At 47.1% G+C, this 12,052-nt stretch overlaps 2 protein-coding genes across 6 annotated transcripts in view; both read left to right on the top strand.

Annotated features, from left to right (window-relative positions):
- flna (filamin A, alpha (actin binding protein 280)) overlaps positions 1 to 3,516 on the top strand; it is a 37,946-nt gene extending 34,430 nt beyond the window's left edge. For all 5 annotated transcript variants that reach the window (XM_062460378.1, XM_062460379.1, XM_062460381.1 and 2 more), the window contains 5 exons: positions 341 to 473; positions 605 to 781; positions 897 to 1,115; positions 1,639 to 1,836; positions 2,153 to 3,516. In XM_062460378.1, the coding sequence (XP_062316362.1) occupies positions 341 to 473; positions 605 to 781; positions 897 to 1,115; positions 1,639 to 1,836; positions 2,153 to 2,337 (912 nt within the window). In that variant the 3' untranslated portion in view covers positions 2,338 to 3,516. The remainder of the gene's footprint in view (positions 1 to 340; positions 474 to 604; positions 782 to 896; positions 1,116 to 1,638; positions 1,837 to 2,152) is intronic.
- A 2,222-nt stretch (positions 3,517 to 5,738) lies between these two features.
- On the top strand, positions 5,739 to 11,694 carry emd (emerin). Its single transcript, XM_062460384.1, has 6 exons — positions 5,739 to 5,821; positions 6,797 to 6,886; positions 7,746 to 7,780; positions 7,965 to 7,990; positions 8,134 to 8,196; positions 10,856 to 11,694. The coding sequence occupies exons 1-6, from the start codon at positions 5,743 to 5,745 to the stop codon at positions 11,049 to 11,051; spliced, it is 489 nt and encodes a 162-aa protein (XP_062316368.1). The 5' UTR covers positions 5,739 to 5,742; the 3' UTR covers positions 11,052 to 11,694.
- The last annotated feature ends 358 nt before the right edge of the window (positions 11,695 to 12,052 follow it).

The following is a 12,052-nucleotide window of genomic DNA, read 5'->3' as shown; positions in this document are numbered from 1 at the left end:
CACCAGATGCTAAAAGGTTAAAGAGGTAGAAATGGGCTGTTCTATTTCCATCTCTCTACCCTCTCTATCTCTCATTCATGTACTCATTTTTCTTTCATTCCACTCTACTTACTCTCTGTGTGTGTGTTACAAATGCACTGTCACCTGTCCCTCCCAGCCCTCCTCTTTATCTCTGTTAGCAGTCTGCAGGTAGGTACACCTAGCGGTGTGTGAGCTGTGTGTGTGTGTACAGCCATGTTGAGTGTGTGAGCTCTGTGTGTGCGTGTGTGTGTGTACATACAGCCATGTTGAGTGTGTGTGTGTACAGCCATGTTGAGTGTGTGAGCTCTGCGTTGAGCAGGAGTCGGGTCTGAAGGTGAACCAGCCGGCCTCGTTTGCCGTGAGTCTGAACGGAGCGAAGGGTGTGATCGACGCCAAGGTGCACAGCCCCTCCGGAGCCCTGGAGGAGTGCGTCGTCACAGAGATAGACCAAGGTAACCACGGAGACCGTATGCCCAGCCGGCCTGTCATAAATTGATGTTGGAAAGTTGGTCAAATAAAAACAATGGAACAATGGACTTATGGATGATCTTCTCTCCTCTCTCTCCCCCTCCTCTCTCTCCAGATAAGTATGCGGTACGCTTCATCCCCAGAGAGAACGGTCTGTATCTTATTGATGTGAAGTTCAACAGCAGCCACATCCCAGGCAGCCCCTTCAAGATCCGTGTGGGGGAGATGGGCCAGGCAGGAGACCCAGGCATGGTGTCTGCATACGGGCCTGGGCTGGAGGGGGGCACCACAGGTAGCTGTCCTCTCCCCTCTGTACCCCCCTACCCTCCTACTGTACCCCTTCACCTACACTACCCTCCTGCCCAGCTGCCCTGCTCTCCCACCTAACGTACCTCCCCCTCGCCCAGGCTCAGCGTGTGAGTTTGTGGTGAACACCAGCAGCGCGGGTCCCGGGGCCCTGGCGGTCACCATCGACGGCCCCTCCAAGGTGAAGATGGACTGTGTGGAGTGTCCCGAGGGCTACAGGATCACCTACACCCCCATGGCCCCTGGCAGCTACCTCATCTCCATCAAGTACGGAGGGTCCTACCACATCGTAGGAAGCCCCTTCAAGGCCAAGATCACTGGTGAGGGCACGCGCCCCTCCTCACACGCGCCCCTCCTCACACGCGCCCCTCCTCACACGCGCCCCTCCTCACACGCGCCCCTCCTCACACGCGCCCCTCCTCACACGCGCCCCTCCTCACACGCGCCCCTCCTCACACGCGCCCCTCCTCACACGCGCCCCTCCTCACACGCGCCCCTCCTCACACGCGCTCCCCCTCACACGCGCTCCCCCTCACACGCGCCCCTCCTCACACGCGCCCCTCCTCACACGCGCTCCCCCTCACACGCGCTCCCCCTCACACGCGCTCCCCCTCACACGCGCTCCCCCTCACACGCGCTCCCCCTCACACGCGCTCCCCCTCACACGCGCTCCTCCTCACACGCGCTCCTCCTCACACGCGCTCCTCCTCACACGCGCTCCTCCTCACACGCGCCCCTCACACGCGCCCCTCACACGCGCCCCTCACACGCACTCCTCCTCACACATACTTCCTGTTCTCTGACATTTTCTAATCTCCTTTTCATTCTCCATCCCTCCCCCAGGCTCTAAGCTGGTGTCCAGCCACAGCATGCATGAGACATCCTCTGTGCTGGTGGAGCCGACCAGCCGCAGTTTCAGCAGCAGCCAGCAGGCGGCGCCCAGCCAGTCTGACGCCAGCAGGGTCACGGCCAAGGGCCTGGGGCTGAACAAGGCCTTCATCGGGCAGAAGAACAACTTCAGTGTCGACTGCAGCAAAGCAGGTGTGTGTGTGTGTAGTTTCTTGTTGTCCATTGTTTTTGTCTGACAGTCTTCTCTCTCTCCCTCCGCCCTCCTCTAACTGCCCCTTCTCTCCCTCCGCCCTCCTCTAACAGCCCCTTCTCTCCCTCCGCCCTCCTCTAACAGCCCCTTCTCTCCCTCCGCCCTCCTCTAACAGCCCCTTCTCTCCCTCCGCCCTCCTCTAACTGCCCCTTCTCTCCCTCCGCCCTCCTCTAACAGCCCCTTCTCTCCCTCCGCCCTCCTCTAACTGCCCCTTCTCTCCCTCCGCCCTCCTCTAACAGCCCCTTCTCTCCCCCCCAGGTCGTAACATGTTGCTGGTGGGGGTGGATGGTCCGAAGCTCCCATGCGAGGAGGTGCTGGTGAAGCACCTCGGGGGCCGTGTGTACAACGTGAGCTACCAGCTGAAGGAGAAGGGGGAGTACATCCTGGTGGTCAAGTGGGGTGACGAGCACATCCCTGGAAGCCCCTACCACATCACTGTCTAGGCCAATCACAGCAGCCCAAACCCCTTCCTGTGTCACTGTTTGACCAATCAGAACAGCACAACACCTTCCTTTATCACTGTTTAACCTATCAGAATATCATGAACCCCTTCCTGTAGCACTGTTTAACCAATCAGCCCCCTAACCACCTTCTACATGACTAAACAAATGATTTAACACTTCAAAATCCCCTGCTCTATTATACTGTCAGATAAGACTTCAAAACACTTGTCTCATACCAACCCCAAAGATGAATGATTAAACACTGAATATTCCTCTCCTCATCCCTCCACCTTTCCCTGCATCCCTCTGCCCTTCCCCAGTCAGATCCATCTGTACTGGGGACAGATGCGCCTTTGTATTACTGTAAGATAAGATGTCCTTTGTCATTTTGCCTCTTTTTACCATGTCGGTCGGGTGCTGTTCAGCTGTGGGTTACCACTAGCCTTGCCGGGGAGGAAGGAGAGCAGGCTAGCTGTTAGCTTAGCCAAATGTAGCTTAGTATAGGGTTTTAGGAAGAGATTAGCGTAGCATAGCACGGTGGTGTTTAGCCTCCAGCGCCTTTAGCTCGTGTCCGGTGTGTGTTTAAAAATACTCTAACGGGCCGTGCTTCCGCTACACCGCTGACCCCGACACCGGGAGAGAGTTTAGTGTAGAGACGACAGTGGTTTGCACGCGACGATGTAGCTCGTTAGTAACGAGTCCACAGGCCTTCAGTCGGAGTAAGCGCAGCCGCAGTAGAGCTGGTGTCGCTCCTAGCGCTTCTCTCTCACGCGTGAAAGTGGGCTTCTCCGCGTGTTCCATGCGCGTGTTTTAAGCGTGTTAATCTTCACTGCCAGCAGAAGGACAACCAGTCATGCAGCTGCATGCAAGAAGTTCCACTCTCAATATGAATTATTATTAGAATAATAAACATTCTACTTGTATTAAAAATTTAAAGAAAATTAAATTAAAAAAACTTTCGTGAAAGCTGTGGATGAGGGAACTGTGGTTTGATAAGTATTTAGAGAACGACCAAAAAAAAGAACAGAGTTTGAGGTGTTTTCTGCTTGATGTCCAGCTCTGCGCTCTCAGCTTTGTGTACTCGGCATTTCATTAAAAAGGCTTACTATACGTTTTTGTAAGACTTGCAGTATTTTGATACACAATAAAGTTGTCTTAAGTATTTTTCTGTCAATCCTAGCATGCGTTGTGTGACGTTTTTCATATTTAAGAGGCTTAGACCACACACACACACACACGTTCTCACTCAATCACAGTTACACACAATGAAGTCCAGAAGACTTTTCAGGTTAGAAATGTCGCCAAGCAACAATCACTTGAAGATCATGAACACTTTTCATAAATGAATTCATTTAGCGGGAATCTCCATGATCATCCATTTTGATCAATGTGAGTGACACCCAACAAAGCCAACGCCCCATCCGGTAAAACGACATGGACTACAAGGCTCGTGCCCATAATATGAGCAGAGTCGCGTGGCTCCGGGTGCTGAAAACTTGAAAGGTGAGTGATGAAACGGATCTGTCCTATAGACACTTCAAGCACTGCTAAACAGTATTTTCAGATGTCAGCTAGGCAACTACTAAGTTAATACACAGGTTTAGTATGTTGCTAACTTGATTAGTAAATGTATTTCGCTAAATGAGTAACCGCTTGCTAGATAAATTACGAGTTCCCAGTTGATTTTAGCTGCTACTCGCAAGCGGATCAAGAGTAGCCTACCTATAATAAATGTAGCTGACGCTTTTATCCCAAGGGACGTACAGTAGGAGTAGTTGAAACTCCTGATATGCTGCAACCAAATGCTCTACGGCTGAGTTACACCCTAATCATAACAGCAAAACGATAACATTTGCGAAATATAAGATAGTGTTGACTTTTCCTACGCTAATGACTCACTTCATTGGTGTCACTCCCTCCACGCTGAGTTGCATAACTTAAGTCTTCAACTGCAACGTAGCCTTTCAAAATCAGTTTCTCTCTCTCTTCTCTCCCTCTCCTCTGAATATTTTTTCATCCTTTCAACTTTTTTTCAAACTCGAAACTTTGTCTCGTGCTGTGTGTTCCAAAAAAGTTTGAACAAAAAGTTTTGAAAGATTTCTCAAATATTTTCGACCAGCCTGATCGAACCTTAGACTAGCCTGTTAGATCTGATCTGAGACCAGCCTGTTAGTTTTGATCTGAGATCAGTCTGTTAGATCTGATCTTAGACCAGCCTGTTTGTCCAGTCTGTTAGATCTGATCTTAGACCAGCCTGTTATATCTGCAGCAGGCAGAGACTGAGAGGCTACTAACAGGACCACTACTGCAGCCTCTCAGTACTGCTCACTCGAAAACATTATTCCGAAAAAAAGGTTGAAAATAATATTTGTCTAGTCTTTTAGATTTGACATGAGACCAGTCTGTTTGTCCAGTCTGTTAGATCTGATCTGACAGGTTCACTACTGCAGCTTCGGAAAAAAAAAAAGTTTTGACAGGTTGAAAAAAGATTTTTGCAAAAGTTTTGACAGGTTGAAAACTACATTTTTGAAAAAAAGTTTAACAAAAAGTTTAAACTTCCGTTGAGTGTTCCCAAAACGTTTTTGAAAGGTTTCTAAAATATTTTCGACCAGCTTGTTAGATCTGATCTGAACAGCTACACCTGGATGAGAGAAGCCTGAGGAGAGAGCTCTGCAATTGGACCCTTCTCGGAGAAGTGAGATGTTTCGATTGAATTCAGGCTCAATTGCCTTTACCTATCCTTGGTATCCTGGATGTTGCAATATTATTTTATTTTTTTACATGTAAATAAATTTAAATTTTAGGTGAATTCAAAATCAACAAATTCGGTGGTGTTTAAATTTCAATATTAAGTATTTAATGCCTTTTAAAATTCTAAACATGTCATTGATTTGCTTCCATAGCAGCCTTTCAGTTCTACAGCCTCTTAGTTCTGCAGCCTCTCACTACTGTAGCCTCTCAGTTCTGCAGCCTCTCAGTTCTGCAGCTTCTCAGTTCTGCAGCCTCTCACTACTGTAGCCTCAGTTCTGCAGCCTCTCACTACTGTAGCCTCAGTTCTGCAGCCTCTTAGTTCTGCAGCCTCTCAGATCTGCAGCCTCTCACTACTGTAGCCTCTCAGTTCTGCAGCCTCTCACTACTGCAGCTTCCAAATTGTGAAAGTCATGTAGACTCGCGCAAGCAGAAATCAGATGAGCGAGCAGAATTTCACGGCGCGGGCCGAGTTAACGTTTGAGAGCGTGCCATGCGCTCGCTCGCAGAACTCTCGGTTGTTGAATATGTGCGCCAGTAATTACATTTTGCGAGTGAAAAGTTCATGTCTGCGCGTGTGAAATAATCTACGAGCTCGCAACTTTTGACATCTGCCGCCCTTCTCTCTCTCCCCTGGTTGTGGTCAGACACGGCGTCATGTCTCTCGAGGAGAAGAGCGACCAGGAAATCATCCAGCTGCTGAAGAAGTTCGGCATCAAACATGGACCTCTAGTCGGTAAGACGCGCGCTACAGGAACTATCAAACATGGAGCTCTAGTTGGTACGACGCGCGCTACAGGAACTATCAAACATGGACCTCTAGTCGGTACGACGCGCGCTACAGGAACGTTCATTCTGTTAACCCTCGTGCTGCCTTCGGGTCACATGACCCAAAGGTTCATAACGAACCATTGTTGTGTTTACCCAATTTTACCCAATACAAAAACAAATAAAAATAATTTTCTTTTAACCATTCCAATGTGGGGGGTCTGAGACAGCCCGACAGTTAAAAGAAAATGCTTCACTTTGTTTTTGTATGAGGTAAATTTGTCGCAATACGACGGTGGGTCACAATGACTGATGGGTCAGAATGACCCGAAGATAACACAAGGGTTAATTCCTTATAGTCCCCATAGTACCTAGTGTCATACTTCTGTATTATCTAGTATGAGACTGGGTTGTACCTGCCGCACATCACACACCTGCAGAGTTCTATCAGCAGAACAGTGGTTAAGGCCAACGGACAATCTGCACACACACACACACCACACACACACACCACACACACACACCATACACACCACACACACACACCACACACACACACCACACACACACACACCACACACACACCCCACACACCACACACACACCACACACACCACACACACCACACACACCACACACACACCACACACACACCACACACACACCACACACACCACACACACACACCACACCCACACACACACACACCACACACACACACACACACCACACACACACACACACCACACACCACACACACCACACACCAGGGTCGATACATTTATATATCGTTCTTACCTGTAATCGTAACCCCCCCCGATTGTCATTGTATAATTCGCACTCTGACACAGCACAGACACACACAGTGTGACAGTTGTTCTCAGGTGTGTGGTGGTATGGATTATTTTTTTAGCTTTTGAGGTGTGTGTGTGTGTGTGTGTAGGCTCTACTCGTGGTCTGTATGTGAAGAAGTTGAAGGATGTGATGGCCAAACCTGATGTTTCTCCTGACAAGACGTTCTACAGAGAGGAAGGTACCAGCCCCTGCAGGATTATTTCACAACCAGCACTACTGTTACTGCTGCGACCTCAACCTGGATAACAGTATTCATGTATTTAGTAGATGCTTTTGTCCAAAGCGACTTGTGGGGGTGTGTGTGTGTGGGGGGGGGCAGGCGGGCTCTCGGGCTTCCCCTGGTGGCCATGCCCCCCTGGTGGCCACGCCCCCCTGATGGCCACGCCCCCCTGATGGCCACGCCCCCCTGATGGCCACGCCCCCCTGGTGGCCACACACCCCTGGTGGCCACACCCCCCAGGAAGCCCATGAGGGTCTGATCCATCAGGAAGTCCATGAGGGTCTGACCCATAGATATATATAAAGACTAGATGTCTTACGGCGGAGTCTAGAACGTCCGCACATGGCGGCCATCTTGCTACAGTCAACTCGCTCACCCATAACATTGTGTTGATGCTACATGTACTTTTTAAATGACCATAACTTGCTCAATTTGCAAACGATTTTTAAACGGTTTGGTTTGTTATCAACGTCAGAGATGTCGTTATGCCACTGCATACTTATATTCTATTTTTTAAATAACAGAATTATTCATAAGTATGGAGTGGCATAACGACATCTCTGACGTTGATAACAAACCAAACCGTTTATAAAATCGAGCAAGTCATGGTCATTTAAAAAGTACATGTAGCATCAACACAATGTTATGGGTGAGCGAGTTGACTGTAGCAAGATGGCCGCCATGTGCGGACGTTCGACTCTGTTGTCCGGCAACGCGGACGAGACATCTACCCTTTATATATATCTATGGTCTGACCCATCAGGAAGTGTTTATAGCTGTGTTTACAGGTACTCAGCTGTTGTTGTTGTTGTTGCAGAGGAGGAGGTGACCTATATACACTATCATACACCAGTGAGTTATCCTGTCTATCCATCTGTCTGTCTATCCATCTGTCTGTCTATCCATATGTCTGTCTATCCATCTGTCTGTCTATCCGTCTGCCTGGCTGTCTGTCCGTCTGTCTCTCTGTCTGTGTTGCTGCCTGTCTGTCTCTCCTGTTTTAACCCAGCGTACCTGTCTGTCTCTCTCCCCTCAGGTGAGAAATGAAGGATATGGAGATGTGTAAGCAAAACTTTCACTTTAAAGTATTTGTATAGTATTTATAGTATGTGTATAGTATGTATACTATAGTATGTATGAATGTATGTATAATGTTTGTAATATGTAGCGTGTTTATGTTTGGGATTGTTTGTGTTGTTCTATAGCTCCAGACGAATCGTTTCCAAGTATGAAGAGCTCGCTGATGATCATTACGGCCATGACACAGAGTGAGTCCACCACTGTGTGTGTGTGTGTCAGTGTGTGTGAGCATGTGTGTGTGTGCTAGCATGTGTGTGTGGTAGCATGTGTGCAGGGCCGGAGTGGGGCCACTTTTCAGCCCGGGAGTTTCAGGCCCAAGACCGGACCTTTTTTTGTATACCAAACAGGGCCAGATGCAGCCTGCTTTGACTGGGGGTGCAGTGAACCTTTCTGGGGGGTATCATGATTACAGAAAGGGATCGTATAATTTTTTATATTGATACCATTTTTGAGACTGCTTAACAATCCGAGTGTTACCGTTTTTTTTTATTCGCTTTGGTACTATTTTCACAAGTATGTGGTAAAACCTCACAGCTGTTAGTACAAAACTCAAAGCAGATCATCAAAAAGTCTGTTTTTTCAAACATGTAATCACATGTTCAATTGACAAAGTACAATGCACAAAATTACACAATCACTCTTTCACGACACCTAATCAGTGTGTCATCAAAGAAATATCTTTCATATGAAGTAATTGTCTTTTACAATGCAATGCTCACAATACTTTTGATATGCTTCTCATCTAATTTGCGTAAATACATTTGACCAACACTTAATCCAACTGATCTTAATGGTTAATCACTGAACCGTTTGGTAAACCTATATATTTTCATTTCAGCAATAAACAGTATATTGATTTAGAGAACTACAGAAATAAAATGTGTTTTTGTACGAACATATAAATTAACCACACATGATGAATACTCGTTATTGCTACTTGATTTCAGATTGGGGTAACCACAATTGGTCATTAGATATACGTAAAAGTGGGGGCGTAAACACTGGCAATTTCTTTCAACATAGCAGGATAGACAGCAAGGAATAGGAAGAGCTTGTGGACAAGGGATCCGTCAGAGAGGTGGGCATGAGAGAGGTCAACAGAGAGGTCAGAGAGGTGGGCATGGGCACCGTCAGAGAGGTGGGCATGGGCACCAACAGAGAGGTCAGAGAGGTGGGCATGGGCACCAACAGAGAGGTCAGAGGGGTGGGCATGGGCACCAACAGAGAGGTCAGAGAGGTGGGCATGGGCACCAACCGAGAGGTCAAAGAGGTGGGCATGGGCACCAACAGAGAGGTCAGAGAGGTGGGCAAGGGCACCAACAGAGAGGTCAGAGAGGTGGGCATGGGGCCTCTAAATGTTATGTTTTGTTCTCATTTAGTTACATAATAGAAAGTATACCTATGTTACAATTATATCTGAAAAATAGTAAAAACTACGTAATTTGCCCAAATGATTGTAGACGATGTCTTCATTGATCCTTCACTTGATTACACATAGGATGGATATTTTGGAAATTATTATTTATTATGTAAATGTGAGTAATGTAAGTGTATTGCTTAATGTGAAACTGTGTAATCTGTCTTTTACATAGTACTGGAACATATTAATTTCAGCACTTCTAAGGCCGATTTGAAACATGTATCTTGCATTGTTTGCTGTTGGATGAACTGATTGTTAAAAGTACTAAACTGAAAGAAGATCATACTGTTGTGTTTCGGTGATTAAACCAAATGTTCCCATTACATATTACAATAATCTTGTGTTTGAAACAATGATTATGTGGACTGGAAACATGTGCAACTGACTGAAAGCATTCCATCAGGTTTTGAAAGAATGACTAGCTGCTTTACAAGTGTGATCAGTTTGGATTTTTGTACTAAGAGTTTTGAAAATGTACACCTTACTTGTGAAAATAGTACCAAAGCGAATAAAAAAAACTGTAATCAGGCACGGAGCCAGACGTTGTAAACATTCGGAGCTTGCCCCAACCTAGGATTTATGGGTTTGATGTGATGCAAGATAGGGACTTCTACACTTAATGCGAGCGCGCACTGCGCGCGAGCGAACATTTTTGTCCATTATTTGAGCGCAAAATGGGGAGTCAGGTGGCTGAGCGGTGAGGGAGTCGGGCTAGTAATCTGAAGGTTACCGGTTCGATTCCCGGCTGCGCAAAATGACGTTGTGTCCTTGGGCAAGGCACTTCACCCTACTTGCCTCGGGGGGAATGTCCCTGTATTTACTGTGTGTCACTCTGGATAAGAGCGTCTGCTAAATGACTAAATGTAAAATAGTTTGAGCTTTAAGTAAAATAATCTAAAAAAATCTTGATTAGTGATGCCATCACTCCGGCCCTGCTCCCATCCATCCTCCCTGACGCGTATCGTTACGGTAGGGCCCCCCGGCCCAGCTATCCGTAGCCTATCTGAGAAAACTTTTTGGAAAAGACGGGCTATGGACCCAACCAACTCTATTTGGGAGGGGAGAACTCCCTCACATGGTACAACCCATGCAGAGGCTGAGGTGTCAGAATGCGGAACGTGTGTAGCCTACTTTAAGAGAAGATAGACTAACGTGAGAAATGTCAACAACAAAAAAATCCTCGACCGGCCCAAAAGTGAAGCGGCCCATCGGGAACTCTCCCGATTACCCACCCCGGCCCTGCATGTGTGTGTGTGTATGTGTGTGTCAGCGTGTGTGTGTGTCAGCGTGTGTGTGAGCATGTGTGTGTGTGGTAGCATGTGTGTGTGTGAGCATGTGTGTGTGTGGTAGCATGTGTGTGTGGGAGCATGTGTGTGTGGGAGCATGTGTGTGTGTGTGTGTAATATCTCATCTCCATGCTTGATCAGGCCCCAGATCCACAGCACCCAGGCAGCCTATCACAGCACTGCACATTCCAAAGTGCCAATCACAAAGGCTGCAGGGGGCATGTCCCTGTGGCTGTGGCTGCTCCTATTGGCTGTGCTGGCAGCCTTCCTGTACTTCATTTACTCCAGCATGGAGGCCAACACAGAAAGCCCGTTTGGAACAGACATCCACAAATAGTCCTCTCTCTCTCTCTCTCTCTCTCTCTCTCTCTCTCTCTCACTCTCACTCTCACTCTCACTCTCACTCTCACTCTCTCCTCTCTCTCTCTGCTACCTCTCCATTTTCCCATTCTCCTTCTCTTTCCTCCATTTTCTCTCCCCCCTTTCTTTTCTGTTCCTGTTCTTACATCTGCACCTAAATTACCAGTTTTTTTTATTAAATAAAACAGCAGAAGTCTTGCAAAAATATTCTTTGTGTGTTTGCTAGTCGTACATACAAACCTCATTTCCAAGAAAAGGGATATTTTCTAAAATGTTATAAAAAGATACATCTGTGATTTGTAAAGTTTCTTGAAACTAACTGACTGAAAAAATATAAATGTTTTCACTAACCCACTTAATTGTATTTTTTAAGTATTCACCGTTTCAGAATTTGATGCCTGCAAGCTGCAACACGTGACAAATAAACTGGAGGATTCCCCAGTGCTCAGGTTAATTGGCAGGATTGGGCATAACAGGAGCATCGACCAAAAGCTCTGTGTTTATAAAGAATGGGTCTGGGCTCATCGCTTCATGCCATCTTTGTGAAAGGATTGTCCGTTCAAAAAGAACATGGCTCAACACAAGTTGCAAAGACTTTAGGTCGTTTAGCTTGTACAGCGCATAATATTGTGGAAAGATTCAGGGAACCAGGGGGGTGTTCCATCAACGTCGCTAACGCAAGTCGCGCTAACATGAATAACGCTGCGTTCACACTGCAGCGTTTTTTAACGCTCTGCATCGCTTGCCTTCCCACAGTACACCACGCTCGGGGGCGTGTTAGACAAGTTAATACAGAGTTGTAGTTCTCGAAGGTCACTGTTGTAGTCATGGCCAAGCATTTGGGTTCATGTACTCACAATATCGATCAAAATACCACTTTTACACAACATTTATGTAAGTGCAAGATTTTACTAGTGCAAGATGACAGTAGAATACATGTTACGCCACCGGTCACTCAACCAGTCGTTTGTAGGCTGG

The sequence above is a fragment of the Osmerus eperlanus genome, chromosome 4 (assembly GCF_963692335.1).
Source record: "Osmerus eperlanus chromosome 4, fOsmEpe2.1, whole genome shotgun sequence".
Lineage (NCBI taxonomy): Eukaryota > Metazoa > Chordata > Actinopteri > Osmeriformes > Osmeridae > Osmerus > Osmerus eperlanus.
The sequence above is the reverse complement of the archived record's forward strand: the minus strand, read 5'-3'. Positions and strand labels throughout refer to the sequence as shown.

Excerpts from the sequence above, each read along its gene's own strand:
- emd (XM_062460384.1), top strand. The coding sequence starts at position 5,743 with ATGTCTCTCGAGGAGAAGAGCGACCAGGAAATCATCCAGCTGCTGAAG. Across the intron at positions 6,887-7,745 it reads GACGTTCTACAGAGAGGAAG|AGGAGGAGGTGACCTATATA; the intron begins GTACCAGCCCCT and ends TTGTTGTTGCAG. Across the intron at positions 7,781-7,964 it reads ATATACACTATCATACACCA|GTGAGAAATGAAGGATATGG; the intron begins GTGAGTTATCCT and ends CTCTCCCCTCAG.